This window comes from Salvia splendens, chromosome 18, assembly GCF_004379255.2.
Source record: "Salvia splendens isolate huo1 chromosome 18, SspV2, whole genome shotgun sequence".
Taxonomy (NCBI): domain Eukaryota; kingdom Viridiplantae; phylum Streptophyta; class Magnoliopsida; order Lamiales; family Lamiaceae; genus Salvia; species Salvia splendens.
The window spans coordinates 19,052,240-19,065,937 of NC_056049.1; the positions used below are offsets into that span (position 1 = coordinate 19,052,240).

Consider the following 13,698-nt stretch of genomic DNA (forward strand, 5'->3'; position numbering starts at 1 on the left):
TACAAAGATTAAACTTACTTGAAGGTGAAATGTGATTCTAGTCATTAAAACATTGTATGATTCCCATATTCTTTTGGCAATATTTCAATTTTATGTGAGATTTCAGAAGTTATACATGATTTTTCTTCTAAATTATTATATACATTCAATGTGGTTATTCCATGGATATAATATCAATTAAAACACACATCAGTGGTGCATAGGCATATAAGAACTTGCAACATATTTATATATACATATATGTCTCATTGTAGGTGTTTGAGAGAGAAAGGGTCCCCCACTCTCCAAGCCTAAAGTGAATAAATGCTCTTACAGAATATAGAAACTCTCACTAGCCTGTCTGAAAAACCTGCATGGTGGAGGTGGAGGCGTGACATTTTTTAAAATTGCACCTAAATTTATATAAATACATTGGGACCACTTACTAATTCATCCTTCCTCACACTTTTATTACTAATTATAATATATTTGCTTATCCCATAGCTTTTTCCTTCACAAACATCTTATCTTTTTAGCCCTAAAACCATTCCCCCTCTTGATTCCTCCTACTCACCACCTCTACTTATACCCCATACTTTGCCACTCCTTAATTCATCCATTAGACAAACTCTCTCTTGATTACTTGTTTCCATTTCTTCCTTTTCCCGCTCATGCTATCGCGTCGGGTAAAGCTGCCAGCCTGATCTAAGCTTCTCTTACGAGTCGGGAAGGGAAGATTAGGTCATGTGGCAGCTTCATCCTACACTGTTTAGCACGAAGAAGCAAAACACACTTATTCTTTCTCTTTTTTCAAGAATTTTGTTGTGCATACCTCAGATCTTGTGGTAGTTTCAATCAATTTTGTTTGTAGAAGAAAACCCTAATTTTTTTTTTCCATTTTAGGGTTTCTTTTGCAGGTGAGCAAGTATGTGTAAGACCCTCTTCTTGCCTAATTTAGTCATTTTTCTAGACTTCAATGTTTTTGTTTTGTCTGCTTTATGTGTTTTGGCAGCTCAGCTGATTAGGGTTTCTGCTTTTGTTCCATATTTAATTTGCTACTTATTTCTTTTTATGGGAAGTTTAGGAATTCTCATTGTATTCTAGAAAAATCTTGAATGGTTTCCTAAAATTGTTCTAATTTCTTACTGATTGTGCAGTCAATCTAATCTACTAAGGATTTGCTTCACTAATTCTTTATCTACGCATATGTTTCAAGAAACCCTTTATTCTTCGCAGCCAATTATTACCCTATTTCGTTTCAATCTTAATTTTACTAATTAATTAGAAATTTCAAACAAGATTCAATCTTTTTATCTAGGGTTTTTTTAAAGAAAGATATACTCCATCAATTTCATAAAATCTCTTAGGACTGGGAAAAATCGTATGAAAAAAAAATATTGAGAATTAATGTTTAAGATTTTATTTTTTTAATTCCAAAAATTGGCAGGGGTAGCAAAAAATATGTATATTTTCTTGTTGCTGCCCTTGTGCACTATATATAGTTATATAATTTCTTGAGCACATTCATAAATCATAATCACGGATTTTATAGGAAGTTTCTGCAGACTGTGTTATTTAAACTGATTGATCAGAAAATTGAATAAAAGTAGGCACAGTCTGTCTTCTTCTCTCCACATTTCCATCTAATGCATCTTTCATTTTCATGTTCAATTTTTCACTAGTCACCATCCATATTTAATTGCATTTTAGGTAGCTTGATTTAGAAAACGTTTCAATTGCACATTTTTGAACGTACAGTTGCTCAGATCACTCTGTCCAAGAATTTTATTTTTTTCTTGATGGATTATATCTGATCAATTAGAAGAATTTAGAATTAGGTTGAAAACTGCCTTTCATTTATCGAGAAATTCACATTGTTTTTCTCTAACCCTTTTTATTTTAAGAAAAAGAAAAGGCAATGTGGCTGATTTATGATATGGAGTAGTATATATTCCCAATGCCATATTGAGATATTGAGTAAACATATGTTACTCATCATTGTGATATATTGGTATAACAAGTTTACATCGATTTTTCCTAGCAAATTCAGATTGTTTTGATATTGAAAGTTTCAATTGGTTATGAAGATTACGTCCTCATTTTTGCATATTTGATATCAAAGATATATTTATGTTTTGGGCTTAATTTTGGCAATTGACATCTATCTTGTAACACCCCGACTTTTTCTACCATTTTTATTATGTTCTTGAAAGGACCGTGAATCAAATTAAATCTTTTCACCAAATATTCCTTAATTCAAATTTTAAATAAAGATACTGCATAGATTTTCCTCCACCGTGATATGCAAATAAAATTCCAAACAAATAAAATTAGTCAATCTCAAGTTCAAAAAAATATATATAAAAAAAAACCGCATCCCACTCCTTTCCCACGTTCATAACCGTTCCCCACTCTATAAATCCCTTCCAAATCTAAACCTCAACAAACTCCCGATTATACTCCCACACTATGCAGTATATTAATCTCCATACCCTAATCTCTCGTCACACAAAATTCGCAGTCACTCTCTTACACTTTTGAATTGCAAAAATTTCCTCAAGCGGCGGGGGAAAGCAGTAGGAAGGAGTTCATCTTTTTATCCACCAAATCCTAATTTCACTACGGGGGAGAACCAGAATCCTTGACCTTTTGCCTGAGCCGATTTGTTCAGTTAAGGTATAAACCTTCCCCTTTATCTCAAATCTACATACGTCAAGCATATCACTTTGTTGCACCAACCGAAACTCGAAATCGAATTAAAACAATCAACTTAATCAAACAAAACAATCAACATCAATTGAGCACCACAATTGAACCTCCCGCTGTGACTAATCGGAAAAATACGAAAGAAACGAGAGAGAGAGAGAGTGTGTGAAATGGGTTTTAGGGCATCCGCAGTGGTGCGGATGTCCCGGCGGATTCCCCGCGGACTTCCCAAAAACACCTCCTGCCACGTCATAAGGACTTCCCACTGCCCTGCCACGTCATACGGAATTCCCACTGCACAGTGGCGGACTTCCCCTGCGGAATTCTCGACGGAATTCCCACATTATAAAAAATCACAAATTCACGAATTAAACAATTTTCGGAAGTAAACAATTTACGGGATTAAAATTTCGACGCGAATACGGAGAAAATGCAACCACTTTATTTAAAGAAACATACTTCATTATAAAAAAAATACATAATTACTAAAAAAATTACATTATTATTAGAATAAAAAATTGTATTATGTTCATAGTATTATCAACATTAAATTGGTAACCAATTCAAGCAATTATAGCATGGAGGCGCGCCGACGCACCACCACCAATTTGAACTACCTTGAAGAATTCATTTGACTATACGTTATACATGAAGATTTTCTATGCAAAGGACAAATTTATAAATAGATGAATTCTCTAACAGAAGGGGATGTAGCTCAGATGGTAGAGCACCCGCTTGGCATGCAAGAGGTACAGGGATCGATACCCCACATCTCCATTTTATTATTTGCGGACGTCCGTGCCACGTCAACGCAATGGCGGACGTCCGCACGGAATTCCTAGTGGAACGCCGCGGGCCTGCGACGTCATTGCGGGTGCTCTTAAACATGAATGGGAGTACTTCAATCCCTTTAATTCTTTGACATTAATTTTATTCTTGTTTTAAAGTGGATATGGAAGGGGCGCGTGTATTTGTGAGTGAGTTTTTTTGGGATTACTTGTTTTGATTGGAAATTGTTATACATTCAAATTGTGTACTTTTTTTATATATACTGACTTAGGAAAAATGGGGGTACGTGTAGGTGGAGAAAAGGAGTAGTTGTTTTCCTTGTTTGTTTATTTATTAAATGAAGAATGTGGTGGAGTGGGTACGTGTTTTAAAATGGGAGGAATGGTGGATTCAAAAGTGGATTGTAGGGAGTATACGTGTCGTCTGGAAGGGAGTATACATTTGTTGGTTTTAAATTTTTTTGTATATTGTTTGTAAAGTAACGGGGTTTGGTTGATTAAATTGTTTTGGGCAGGTTCTTTCAAGTTTTGGCAGTGGCCCGATTTCTTCTAAAATTTCTTGGGCCGAGTATGTTGATTTTTATTGGACTATATGGTGTCTTAATCTTTGGGCTGTTTTAATAAAATTTGTTGGGGTGTGAAGCGGATGAAAGTATAATTTTGTTGATGTTGTTTCGTTTAATTGAGGAATCTATTTTTTTGACGAAAGAATGAAGGATAATTTGAGCACACGCACGTAGGATGCATGCATTACTTTTAAATTAAATTAATTTGCAAAGTCTAATTTTGCATATTCAGATATTTAAAAAGGGTGATTTTGCATGCTATTTGAGAACGAAAAGGATTAGCAAGTGAAGGAGTTAAGCGAACAAGGTGGGCTTTCTTTTTAAATAAGAACTATGTCTTAAGTATATTTATTTTTGCGAAATATGTTTGTCATGCCATATTTTTATGTTGCTATGGGACCTATCTGAAGTGGCTTTTGCCATGTATGGTTAATCGAATTCGGGCCTGACTAGGGCGTGAGTCCCTACTCAGGCTAGTGTACACCCCGTAGATCGTGCGCTATCCCTTTGGAGTTGGCCGGTCTAGTGACTTGGTTCGTGGCCACGTTCGTTGTCATATATGTTCAGATATGGTATGGTGAGATTGATGATGTTGAGGTTGATGGTGATGATAATGTTGGTGAGATGTTTTAGTGACTCGGACCCTTTCAAAGATAAAACCCTGAGGTCACTCGTTGGTGGCATGATATTTTTATTGAAAATGTTTTCGGCATAAGTCCACTGAGTGCATCAAGTACTCAGTCATGCATGTGTTTCCCCTATGTGCAGGTTGAGCGGTGACGAGCGCGGTGGGTGTTGAGCATGAAAGTGAAGAAGGTAGTAAATAAAATTTTCTGAATATATTTTGTCTTCATACATAATATTATTCTACTCTCGAATGCTTCCGCTAAATATTGTTTCTTTTGCTAAGTATTGTTGAGATAATATTTGTTTCGAGTTGCTGATTGTTGAAATGATACCCTTATTTTATTCAAGCTATTCCTATTTGCTTCGAGCTATGGTCGAGTTGTGTTGATTTCCCATTTTTTTCCCGCGCTCAACCGTGTTTTCTATCCTTAGAAATTGCGGGCGTGACATATCCTCTATGTCTGGTTGACTTTTTCGAACTACTTTTAAACTGGATATGACATTTCCTTCGATCCTTAGGTAATGTATGATTATAAAAGAAATCAATATAGTATTACAAGATAATTAATAGGGTGGGAATAATCAATATATAGTTATTTGATAATCAATTAAATAGTTACAGAATAAACAATATTATATGATTACAAAATTAGTTGAAATATTGGTCACTCAGTTATGGCAACTAACAAGATTTATCGTGGATTATAATATTAATATGGGCAAATACACCCATAATTTTGATTTAGTACAATTATAGTGATGGATGATTTATTAAATCTCATCCAATCCATAGTCTAATCCGATAATTAAATTTGGTTTTAATTTTATCCACACTATACTAAAGGTATAATTTCATCTCAATGCACCCTATATGTATAAAGTTTATAACAATTATTAAGTCGTTATTATTAACACTTTGAAGTTTGCGAGCACTCTTGAATTAACTTACCAAATTCAAAATTTTAATTTTTTGTGTGACTAATTTCTTATAAATATATTTAATTATTTACAAAAATATAATTTCAAATTTATTTATACATAATTTAATAAATTAATTACGAAATGTATTTGTATTATGAAATAATATGTTCATCTATATACTACTACTCATATACAAAAAATTTATTCATGTGTTTAAGATTGACTATGAAAAATCATTTGAGCTTGGAGAGGGTAAATGGGCTTTCATTTCATCCTTTAGGTATTGGATTGGGCTTTCATCGCGCGGACAGTTGGACTTCCGTGCGAATAAGATTAGTTTGTTTAAATAAAAATGAATAGGCCTATTTATTTGTAGCAAACATTTTAATCTTAAATGGTTTATTTATGAATAGGGATGTTATGTTAGGATTTATTTCCGAGTTTTTTTTAATGTTAGAATGTATGCTCCTTGAAGTGTGCCCTAGTATAGTGTAATTACTGGTGGAGACTTGTAGTTGATTGGTTGGATGAAATATTACAAATGACCCAGCTTGCGACGTCGTTTGGAAGGCAATATAATTCTAATCTATTCCACTTCCACTTATTGGTAATTGCACTATGCATAAAGTCTAACGACCAAACCACCAAAAACCACACTTAGCAAAAACACCATTGATTGTGCTTATATTTGTAGTAATTGACTTATTTGAAATTCATGTTAAGATGTGTATTTTGTACTATCTAATAGGAGGATGAATGCAGGTAGAATGAAAAACTATAAACAAAACCCTTGTTACATTGCCCACACTTAGGAGTTAGGGGCTGTTCGTTGCAATATTACACTATTTCGTAATTAAATATGTAAGTGTGTTTGGTTCTCACAGTTTAATTGTAAATAGATAATTATGTATTAATTATTTATATTTAACCTGCTCTAATTAAACTTAATCTTAATTCTCAACAATAAGTATAGTAGTTCTCATCCGATCTGAATTTATTGAATTTGTTGTTGGATTGAAAAAATCGAGGGGATCGATGGGGGCGCTGATGTCGAAGATGTGGTTTATGTTGTTTCCGGCGAAAGAGTACAAGATCGTGGTGGTGGGGCTGGACAACGCCGGCAAAACGACGACGCTTTACAAGCTCCATTTGGGGGAGGTCGTCACCACGCATCCAACTGTCGGTAGCAACGTTGAAGAGGTTGTCTACAAAAATATTCGATTTGAGGTGCGTGATTTCACCTCTAATTTTAATTGGGATTGGGTTTCGAATGCAAGTTGGGATTTTTATTCATGTGTGTTCGATTCCCCTAATTTTTGCTCTGTGATGATTGTGGATTTAAGATAATTTTGGGTATGAATATTCACTATTTTAGTAGGTATATATTGGCTTAGTTTTGAATCAATTACTACTTGATATGTGAGTCGTTGGTTGCTTTTAAAACCCATTTCTTTGGCTCTGTTTCTCTTCGTTCGTGGTTTAATTGGATGCCTATTATGTCAAATTGAGCGATAAACGAATGCTGCAGTCTTCTTTTGTCCTGAATGGAAGATGACACTTGCATTTAACTCAGTTGGCTACATATTGGGGTGTGATGTTTGTGTGCTGCCTTTAGTTAGCTACCTTTGATATGATATTATGTAGATATCTAAGGCAGTAGTCTCAAAACCTGAAGTTGATCAGCTATATGAATCAATAACAGGATGGTGGAAACTTAGTTTTGTGGTTGGGTTCCTCCTAGAGTTGCCTCTTTTTATCAAAACTAGTAAGTATTAGGCTCCCCCTTTTCCTAGTACTGTCTGATTTCAATAACTTACTGGATATACTGAAATACTCCACTTTGTATATGATCGAGGGTGTAAATAGTAACAGAGACGAATCCTCATAACTAGGCTGCGACCCTCATTTTTATTTGGACCTTTAACATTTTGAGTCGGAGAACTCGAGCTTTTAGGGCTGACAAATTGTTTTAGCTATAAATATGGGTGCGATGATACTAGTCTTCTTCACATCTGCCAGAGTAGAATTTTTCAATAATCTTTCATGCTATTAACCACTGTACATATCGATAGGCTTGAAATAACTTAATCTGGGCCTATATTTTACTTGAACCGTGTAAAAATTACTCAGAGACTCTTTTTTCAGTAAATAGGAGTTTCCTTGTTCTAATGTTATTTGAATCTTCCCCTCTCATCATCAGGTATGGGATCTTGGTGGGCAAGATAGGCTTAGGACGTCGTGGACAACTTATTATCGTGGGACTCATGCGGTTATAGTAGTGATAGACAGCACTGATAGAGCTAGGATCTCCATAATGAAAGACGAGCTATTTGGGCTGCTTCCAAACGAGGATCTCCAGAGTGCAGTAGTGCTCGTATATGCAAACAAGCAGGATCTGAAGGACGCCATGACCCCTGCTGAGATAACCGATGCTTTATCCCTTCACAGTATCAAGAATCACGACTGGCACATCCAAGCCTGCAGTGCACTAACTGGCGAAGGCCTATACGATGGTTTGGGGTGGATTGCACAACGAGTCGCTGGAAAAGCAACGAGCTAGAAGCACTCAAATCATCCGATGTACCTTCTAATTCACTACAACTGAATACACCTATCCCCAGTGTTTTTTTATGTGTTTCTCAAAGATCTAAGTTGATGCTTCAGATAATGTTAAATGAAAAAAGCATCATATTGATGTTTTTGGTGAAAATGTTATACTATCAAGTTCCCAATCACTCATAAAGATAAAGAATACTATTATAGATCTGCTAAAATGACATCTTTCATAGTATGGGACACCTACATCCTGAAGAATTTTGTGGTCCTTCAAACCATCTGTCCCAGATTGGATTCATGGGCCCTAATGTTCTGAAAAAAAACAGATACATACAAAGGATTTAGGGCATATAAATGGTTGATTTTATGATGCTAAATTAGTAAGAGCTCTTACAGCGGGAGCAAAGGATCCGGTCTGGTTCGAACGTTACTTAGCATTCTGGGAAGAAAAATGGAAGAGTTTCAATATGTATTGTAAGATTAAGTAATTGAATAAATTCTTACTCTTTACAAGAAGCAGAGGCATTGTCCATTTTCTCCAGCTGCTCCAGTTCCTCCTGTATATGCAGTGTTGAAATGATAAAAATGCACCATACAAAAACCATCAAGATTTCACATTTAACCACTCCCAAAACTAAAAACACTATATCCAATAACAGAAACACAATAAAACAACAAAGCAAACATCATTAATAGAACCTCCAAGAATCGAGTTTCTTGCTCAAGCCTCTTGAGTTCAGCAGAAATCCAGTGCTTCCCTCTCATATCTGTTGCTGCCGCCACTGATTCTGCCTCCACTCCATTCCCACTTTGCATTTTGTTTCTCTTTTTTTAATCTTAGCAATGTAGTATTTATCTGCTGATTCAGAAAAAAAAAACAGAAAACAGATAGAGATGCCGAATTCGTGGAGTCGTCAAAGATGCTACCTTTTTAGATGTTCAGCTGTATTGCTGTATCATTAGCCTTAAAAATTCACAATAAAGCTTGGAATTTAGTGGCTTTTTTCTGTTTCAAAACAGTATTGAGAGAAAAGGGAGCAGAAAAGGAGGGGAGAAAAAATAGGAACTTTAGCCTTTTGGGGAGTGGGTGGTTTTGGATTACATGATTTATGGGTGTTATTCTCTTTCCCTGAATTTGGATATTATCAAGATTTAAATAATGGAGATTTGGTGGTGTGTTCTCTAACGTTATGCCAAATAAGACTATCAAATTTCAGCCACAACCGTGTTTAAAACACGAGTAATCTTGCACAAAATAATACTATCATTAGTAGTCAATTACTAGCTTAGAGTGTAATCGTGATTCGTACATGAAGTTTTTTTTTCACTTTCTTAATGATAAAAACAACATGATACGATCATAAGAACCGTGCCCATAAGCCCGAACCCGTTGAAGGCATTTGGAAAGCCAATGACACAAGCAATGAAGACATGGCCGTGTTCATTAGGAACTCCAAAACGAGAAAGAAATAAGGATGGGGCCTGAAGAGGGAGTCCATAAAGCCTACCTGGGCTGGGTGGATGTTGTGCCACATACACCCGCATTGGCGGACACACATGTATCAATCAAGGGGCTTAGATTGTCCACAATAGAGTGGAACATCCATGCCACAACTACAAAAACTTGTCCAGTTCAATAAACAGCCACAACACAGCCACAAAAACTTGTCCAGCCCAATAAGCAACCACATCACAACCACAAATCACATTATTTTGTCAATTGTTGGTATATTTTAATTGGACTAGAATAAAAATAATTGGAATGGAAAAATGAATTGGGAATAGGTTGTATTATATAAATAAATTAAGAAAAAAAAAATTACAAACGTCGGCGCCGCCGCGGGCGGCGTGCAATAGGCTGCCGCGTCCCCGCCCCTTCCACGTCGCAAATGCTGCTCCGCCCTCCCCGCCGCGACTCACCTCGTCCAGCAATAGACTGTTGCGGCGCGGCCGCGGCGGCGTTCCTATTGTGGATACTCTTAAGCCCCTAATAAATCAATATTTTTTATTTTTCTTTCTTATAGTCTAGAGTAGTTTGATTTGTGCAAATTTTATGTAAATTGTAAGGTCAAAGCCCCTACCAACAATCCCCATAACCTAAAAATATTTTTTCGAATAAATTATAGTAGACATAGCCCCTATCGATCTACGTTTCTGGCCCCTATTGATCTACTTTTCTGCGTCCGCCCTTGTCCACTCGGGAGGGTTGTTTTTTCCCAGGCGAGTCCTGCCTGTCCACTTGGGCCGTGTCGTGTTCACGCCGCCCTCACCCTATTCGGTTCCAGCAGAAGGATGCCGAGTTAGTGTCGCCACCCGGGCAGAGTTGTGTCCATGCCACACTCACACGGGCTAGGTCCCACCACCGAGGGTGCCGAGTCCAGAAGCTTGACTCGAGCCAGTTGGCTCAAGTGTGACTCTTACCCGGGCTGGGTCCCGTGCAAGATTTTCACGCCCTTGCTTTGTTATTTTTCATTCCATAAAAGGGTTGTATAAAGAGACCCTTTAAAGAATTTTGTCGTTTAGACTTTGATGAGTTTGAAATTATAGGACTCCTTTGAGAGCATTATTTTTTTTAAAGATTTATCCAATTCCTAGCTTGTTTATTTCTATCCAGATTTATTTAAGTAAAGGTATAGGTTTGGTGTATGTGTATTCATGGATTGTGAAGCCAATAGAACGTTTTTCTTAATAAAAGTAGTTTAAAGTTGTCCTCATTTTATTAGAGAACGTCTTACGGTCCAAGGAGGATTCCCCCCTTTATATACATTCTTCCTCTTCTTTTCCTTTTAGATCTATTTTTGTAGCTAGATCCATTATCCTTTATTATCTAATTAGAGACCAAATACGATTGGTATATATTGGGTAAAATTAATGGATCTAATCATGAAAATCCATAGCATAACCTCAAACCCTTAAGAATATTTTAGAATTTATAATAGCGTAGTACACAATTTGATATTTATATTTATATGAGGGGATACATGCTATATATTTAAACTTATATCACCTCAAACCCTTAAGAATATTTTAGAATTTATAATAGCGTAGTACACAATTTGATATTTATATTCATATGAGGGGATACATGCTATATATTTAAACTTATATCAACGAGTAATGATCTAGGGAAACCACTACTTAAATGCATAACTAGAGAATAACTAATAATAAGTGTATAACTAGATAACAAATCTCAACCATTAGATCAAAATGATCTAGTTCACTATATGAGCGATTTAGTTCACTATAAGAGTGATTTATAAGAGTGATTTAGTTCACTACATGAAGGAGTGAACCAAAACACCATTATAGTCAAGTATTTACTTCGTGAAGAATTTAATTCACTATAAAGGCGTTTTGGTTCACTCATTCCTGTAGTAAACTAAATCACTCTTATAGTGAACTAAATCGCTCTTATAGTGAACTAAATTCGTGTTCTCTAGTTATGCATTTAAGTAGTGGTTTCCCTAGATCATTATTCTATATTGATATATTTGAATTTTTTATTGTTTATTTTATTTTCCCAAAGTAGCTTCTTGTAGGAAAAAACGTGGGAAATTAGAAAAGGCCAAACCTTTGGCCTTTCATGTAGTGTAACCTTCAAATATTTTATGAGGTGTCTTAATACTAAGATCTTCCATGCGGCTTCTACTATCCTATAAATATGTGTGAGTTTGAGAGATGGAAAACACACCAACAAAAGCATCTCTCTTCTCTCTAGCTATCTACATTCCAATTCGCAAATAGTAGCAGTGCATTGCTCGGTTCTACTCGATAGGAAGAAAGTCATTAGGGTTATTTGGTGCAGTTCGCTCAAATTATTATTACTCCTTAAACTTCAAACTAGAGAAAAAATACATTATATTATTTGATTTACTTTGAGAAAAATTTAAAAAGAATGTGAAGTAAATTAACGCCACTTTACATTGGCCGCGGTGGGCATGGTTTTAATTATGTAGGTTTGTAAATTGGTCATAATTGGGCTTAAGACATATGCCATAAGCCCATGAAAAATATCACTTTATTCCAGTATTTGAAGGTACTATTCGGTTTTCTAAATAAAATAGTAATAAAATATAATTTATGATTAAGTTGTGAGATTATTTTAATTAGAGCAAGTTAAATATGACTAATTAGTACATGATTATCTATTTACAATTAAATTATGAGATTCAATCTTATTAACCTAACACACTACAAATTTAATTACGAAATAGTATAATATTGCAACGAACAACCCCTAACTCCTAAGTGTGGGCAATGTAACAAGGGTTTTGTTTATAGTTTTTCATTCTACCTGCATTCATCCTCCTATTAGATAGTACAAAATACACATCTTAACATGAATTTCAAATAAGTCAATTACTACAAATATAAGCACAATCAATGGTGTTTTTGCTAAGTGTGGTTTTTGGTGGTTTGGTCGTTAGACTTTATGCATAGTGCAATTACCAATAAGTGGAAGTGGAATAGATTAGAATTATATTGCCTTCCAAACGACGTCGCAAGCTGGGTTATTTGTAATATTTCATCCAAGCAATCAACTACAAATCTCCACCAGTAATTACACTATACTAGGGCACACTTCAAGGAGCATACATTCTAACATAAAAAAAACTCAGAAATAAATCCTAACATAACATCCCTATTCATAAATAAACCATTTAAGATTAAAATGTTTGCTACAAATAAATAGGCCTATTCATTTTTATTTAAACAAACTGTTAGAGCTTGATTGGAAAAAATATTCTTATTCATTACATTATGAACATAGAGGCTACAATGTTATATAGGCTAAGGTATTCTATAAATAAGGTAAACCTAAATTATAATAATTACTATGCTATATTTATGGCACAATATTCTCCCGTATAATTCCCTTAATTTACTGTGATCTCGTGGGATCTTCTAACACTCCCCCTCAAGCTAGGTAGTGGGATTCCCAATACTTAGCTTGCACAGTACTTCGTCGAACGACTTCGAGTTCACCGCCTTTGTTAAGATATCTGCCAATTGATCTTCAGATTTAACATAAGGCATTTCTACTACTTTGGTTTCAATGTTCTCTTTGATGAAGTGTCTATCTACCTCCACATGTTTGGTTCTGTCATGTTGTACCGGGTTTTCGGAGATACTTATGGCCGCCTTATTGTCACAAAACAATCTGCATGGAAGAGCCAGTCGGAGATCCAATTTTGTCATCAACTTTCGTAACCATAATATCCCTGTCAGTCCACTCTTGATTCCTCTGAACTCTGCATCTGTGCTAGATAGAGCTACTACCTTCTGCTTCTTACTCCTCCATGTTACGAGGTTCCCCCATAAAGGTAAAGTACCCAGCAGTGAATTTTCGGTCATTTGGGTTCCCTACCCAATCTGCGTCAGTGAAGCCATGTATCTCCATGTGTCCATGTTTTGCAAACATAAGTCCATGTTTCGCTGTTCCCTTCAAATATCGGACAATCCTCAAGACTGCTTCCCAATATTCCTGTTGAGGTACATGCCTGAATTGGCTTACCACTCCCACTGCATATGCAATATCTGGCCTCGTATGG

At 35.6% G+C, this 13,698-nt stretch overlaps 2 protein-coding genes across 3 annotated transcripts; one reads left to right on the forward strand and one right to left on the reverse strand.

Moving 5' to 3' along the window:
- Positions 1-6,307: 6,307 nt before the first annotated feature.
- LOC121777769 (ADP-ribosylation factor-like protein 5) lies at positions 6,308-8,297 on the forward strand. 2 transcript variants are annotated; one of them, XM_042175123.1, is made up of 3 exons: positions 6,308-6,448; positions 6,616-6,814; positions 7,788-8,297. In XM_042175123.1, coding segments are annotated over exons 1-3 (561 nt in total). In that variant the 5' UTR covers positions 6,308-6,446; the 3' UTR covers positions 8,148-8,297. The 2 variants fall into 2 exon arrangements, with proteins under 2 accessions (XP_042031057.1, XP_042031058.1); XM_042175124.1 differs by having other exon boundaries at positions 6,356-6,814.
- On the reverse strand, positions 8,253-9,246 carry LOC121777770 (guanine nucleotide-binding protein subunit gamma 2-like). The gene is made up of 5 exons (XM_042175125.1): positions 9,071-9,246; positions 8,843-8,979; positions 8,648-8,700; positions 8,538-8,582; positions 8,253-8,455 (listed from the first exon to the last, which is right to left on the reverse strand). The coding sequence occupies exons 2-5, from the start codon at positions 8,957-8,959 to the stop codon at positions 8,371-8,373; spliced, it is 300 nt and encodes a 99-aa protein (XP_042031059.1). The 5' UTR covers positions 8,960-8,979; positions 9,071-9,246; the 3' UTR covers positions 8,253-8,370.
- Positions 9,247-13,698: the final 4,452 nt, after the last annotated feature.

What these genes read in the sequence shown, in the direction of transcription:
- LOC121777770 (XM_042175125.1), bottom strand. Translation starts at nt 8,959, where the DNA reads ATGCAAAGTGGGAATGGAGTGGAGGCAGAATCAGTGGCGGCAGCAACA. An exon ending in AAGAAACTCGATTCTTGGAG is followed by an intron (nt 8,701 to 8,842) that starts GTTCTATTAATG and finishes CTGCATATACAG; the next exon opens with GAGGAACTGGAGCAGCTGGA. An exon ending in GCCTCTGCTTCTTGTAAAGA is followed by an intron (nt 8,583 to 8,647) that starts GTAAGAATTTAT and finishes TTTTCTTCCCAG; the next exon opens with AATGCTAAGTAACGTTCGAA.
- LOC121777769 (XM_042175123.1), top strand. An exon ending in ACAAAAATATTCGATTTGAG is followed by an intron (nt 6,815 to 7,787) that starts GTGCGTGATTTC and finishes TCTCATCATCAG; the next exon opens with GTATGGGATCTTGGTGGGCA.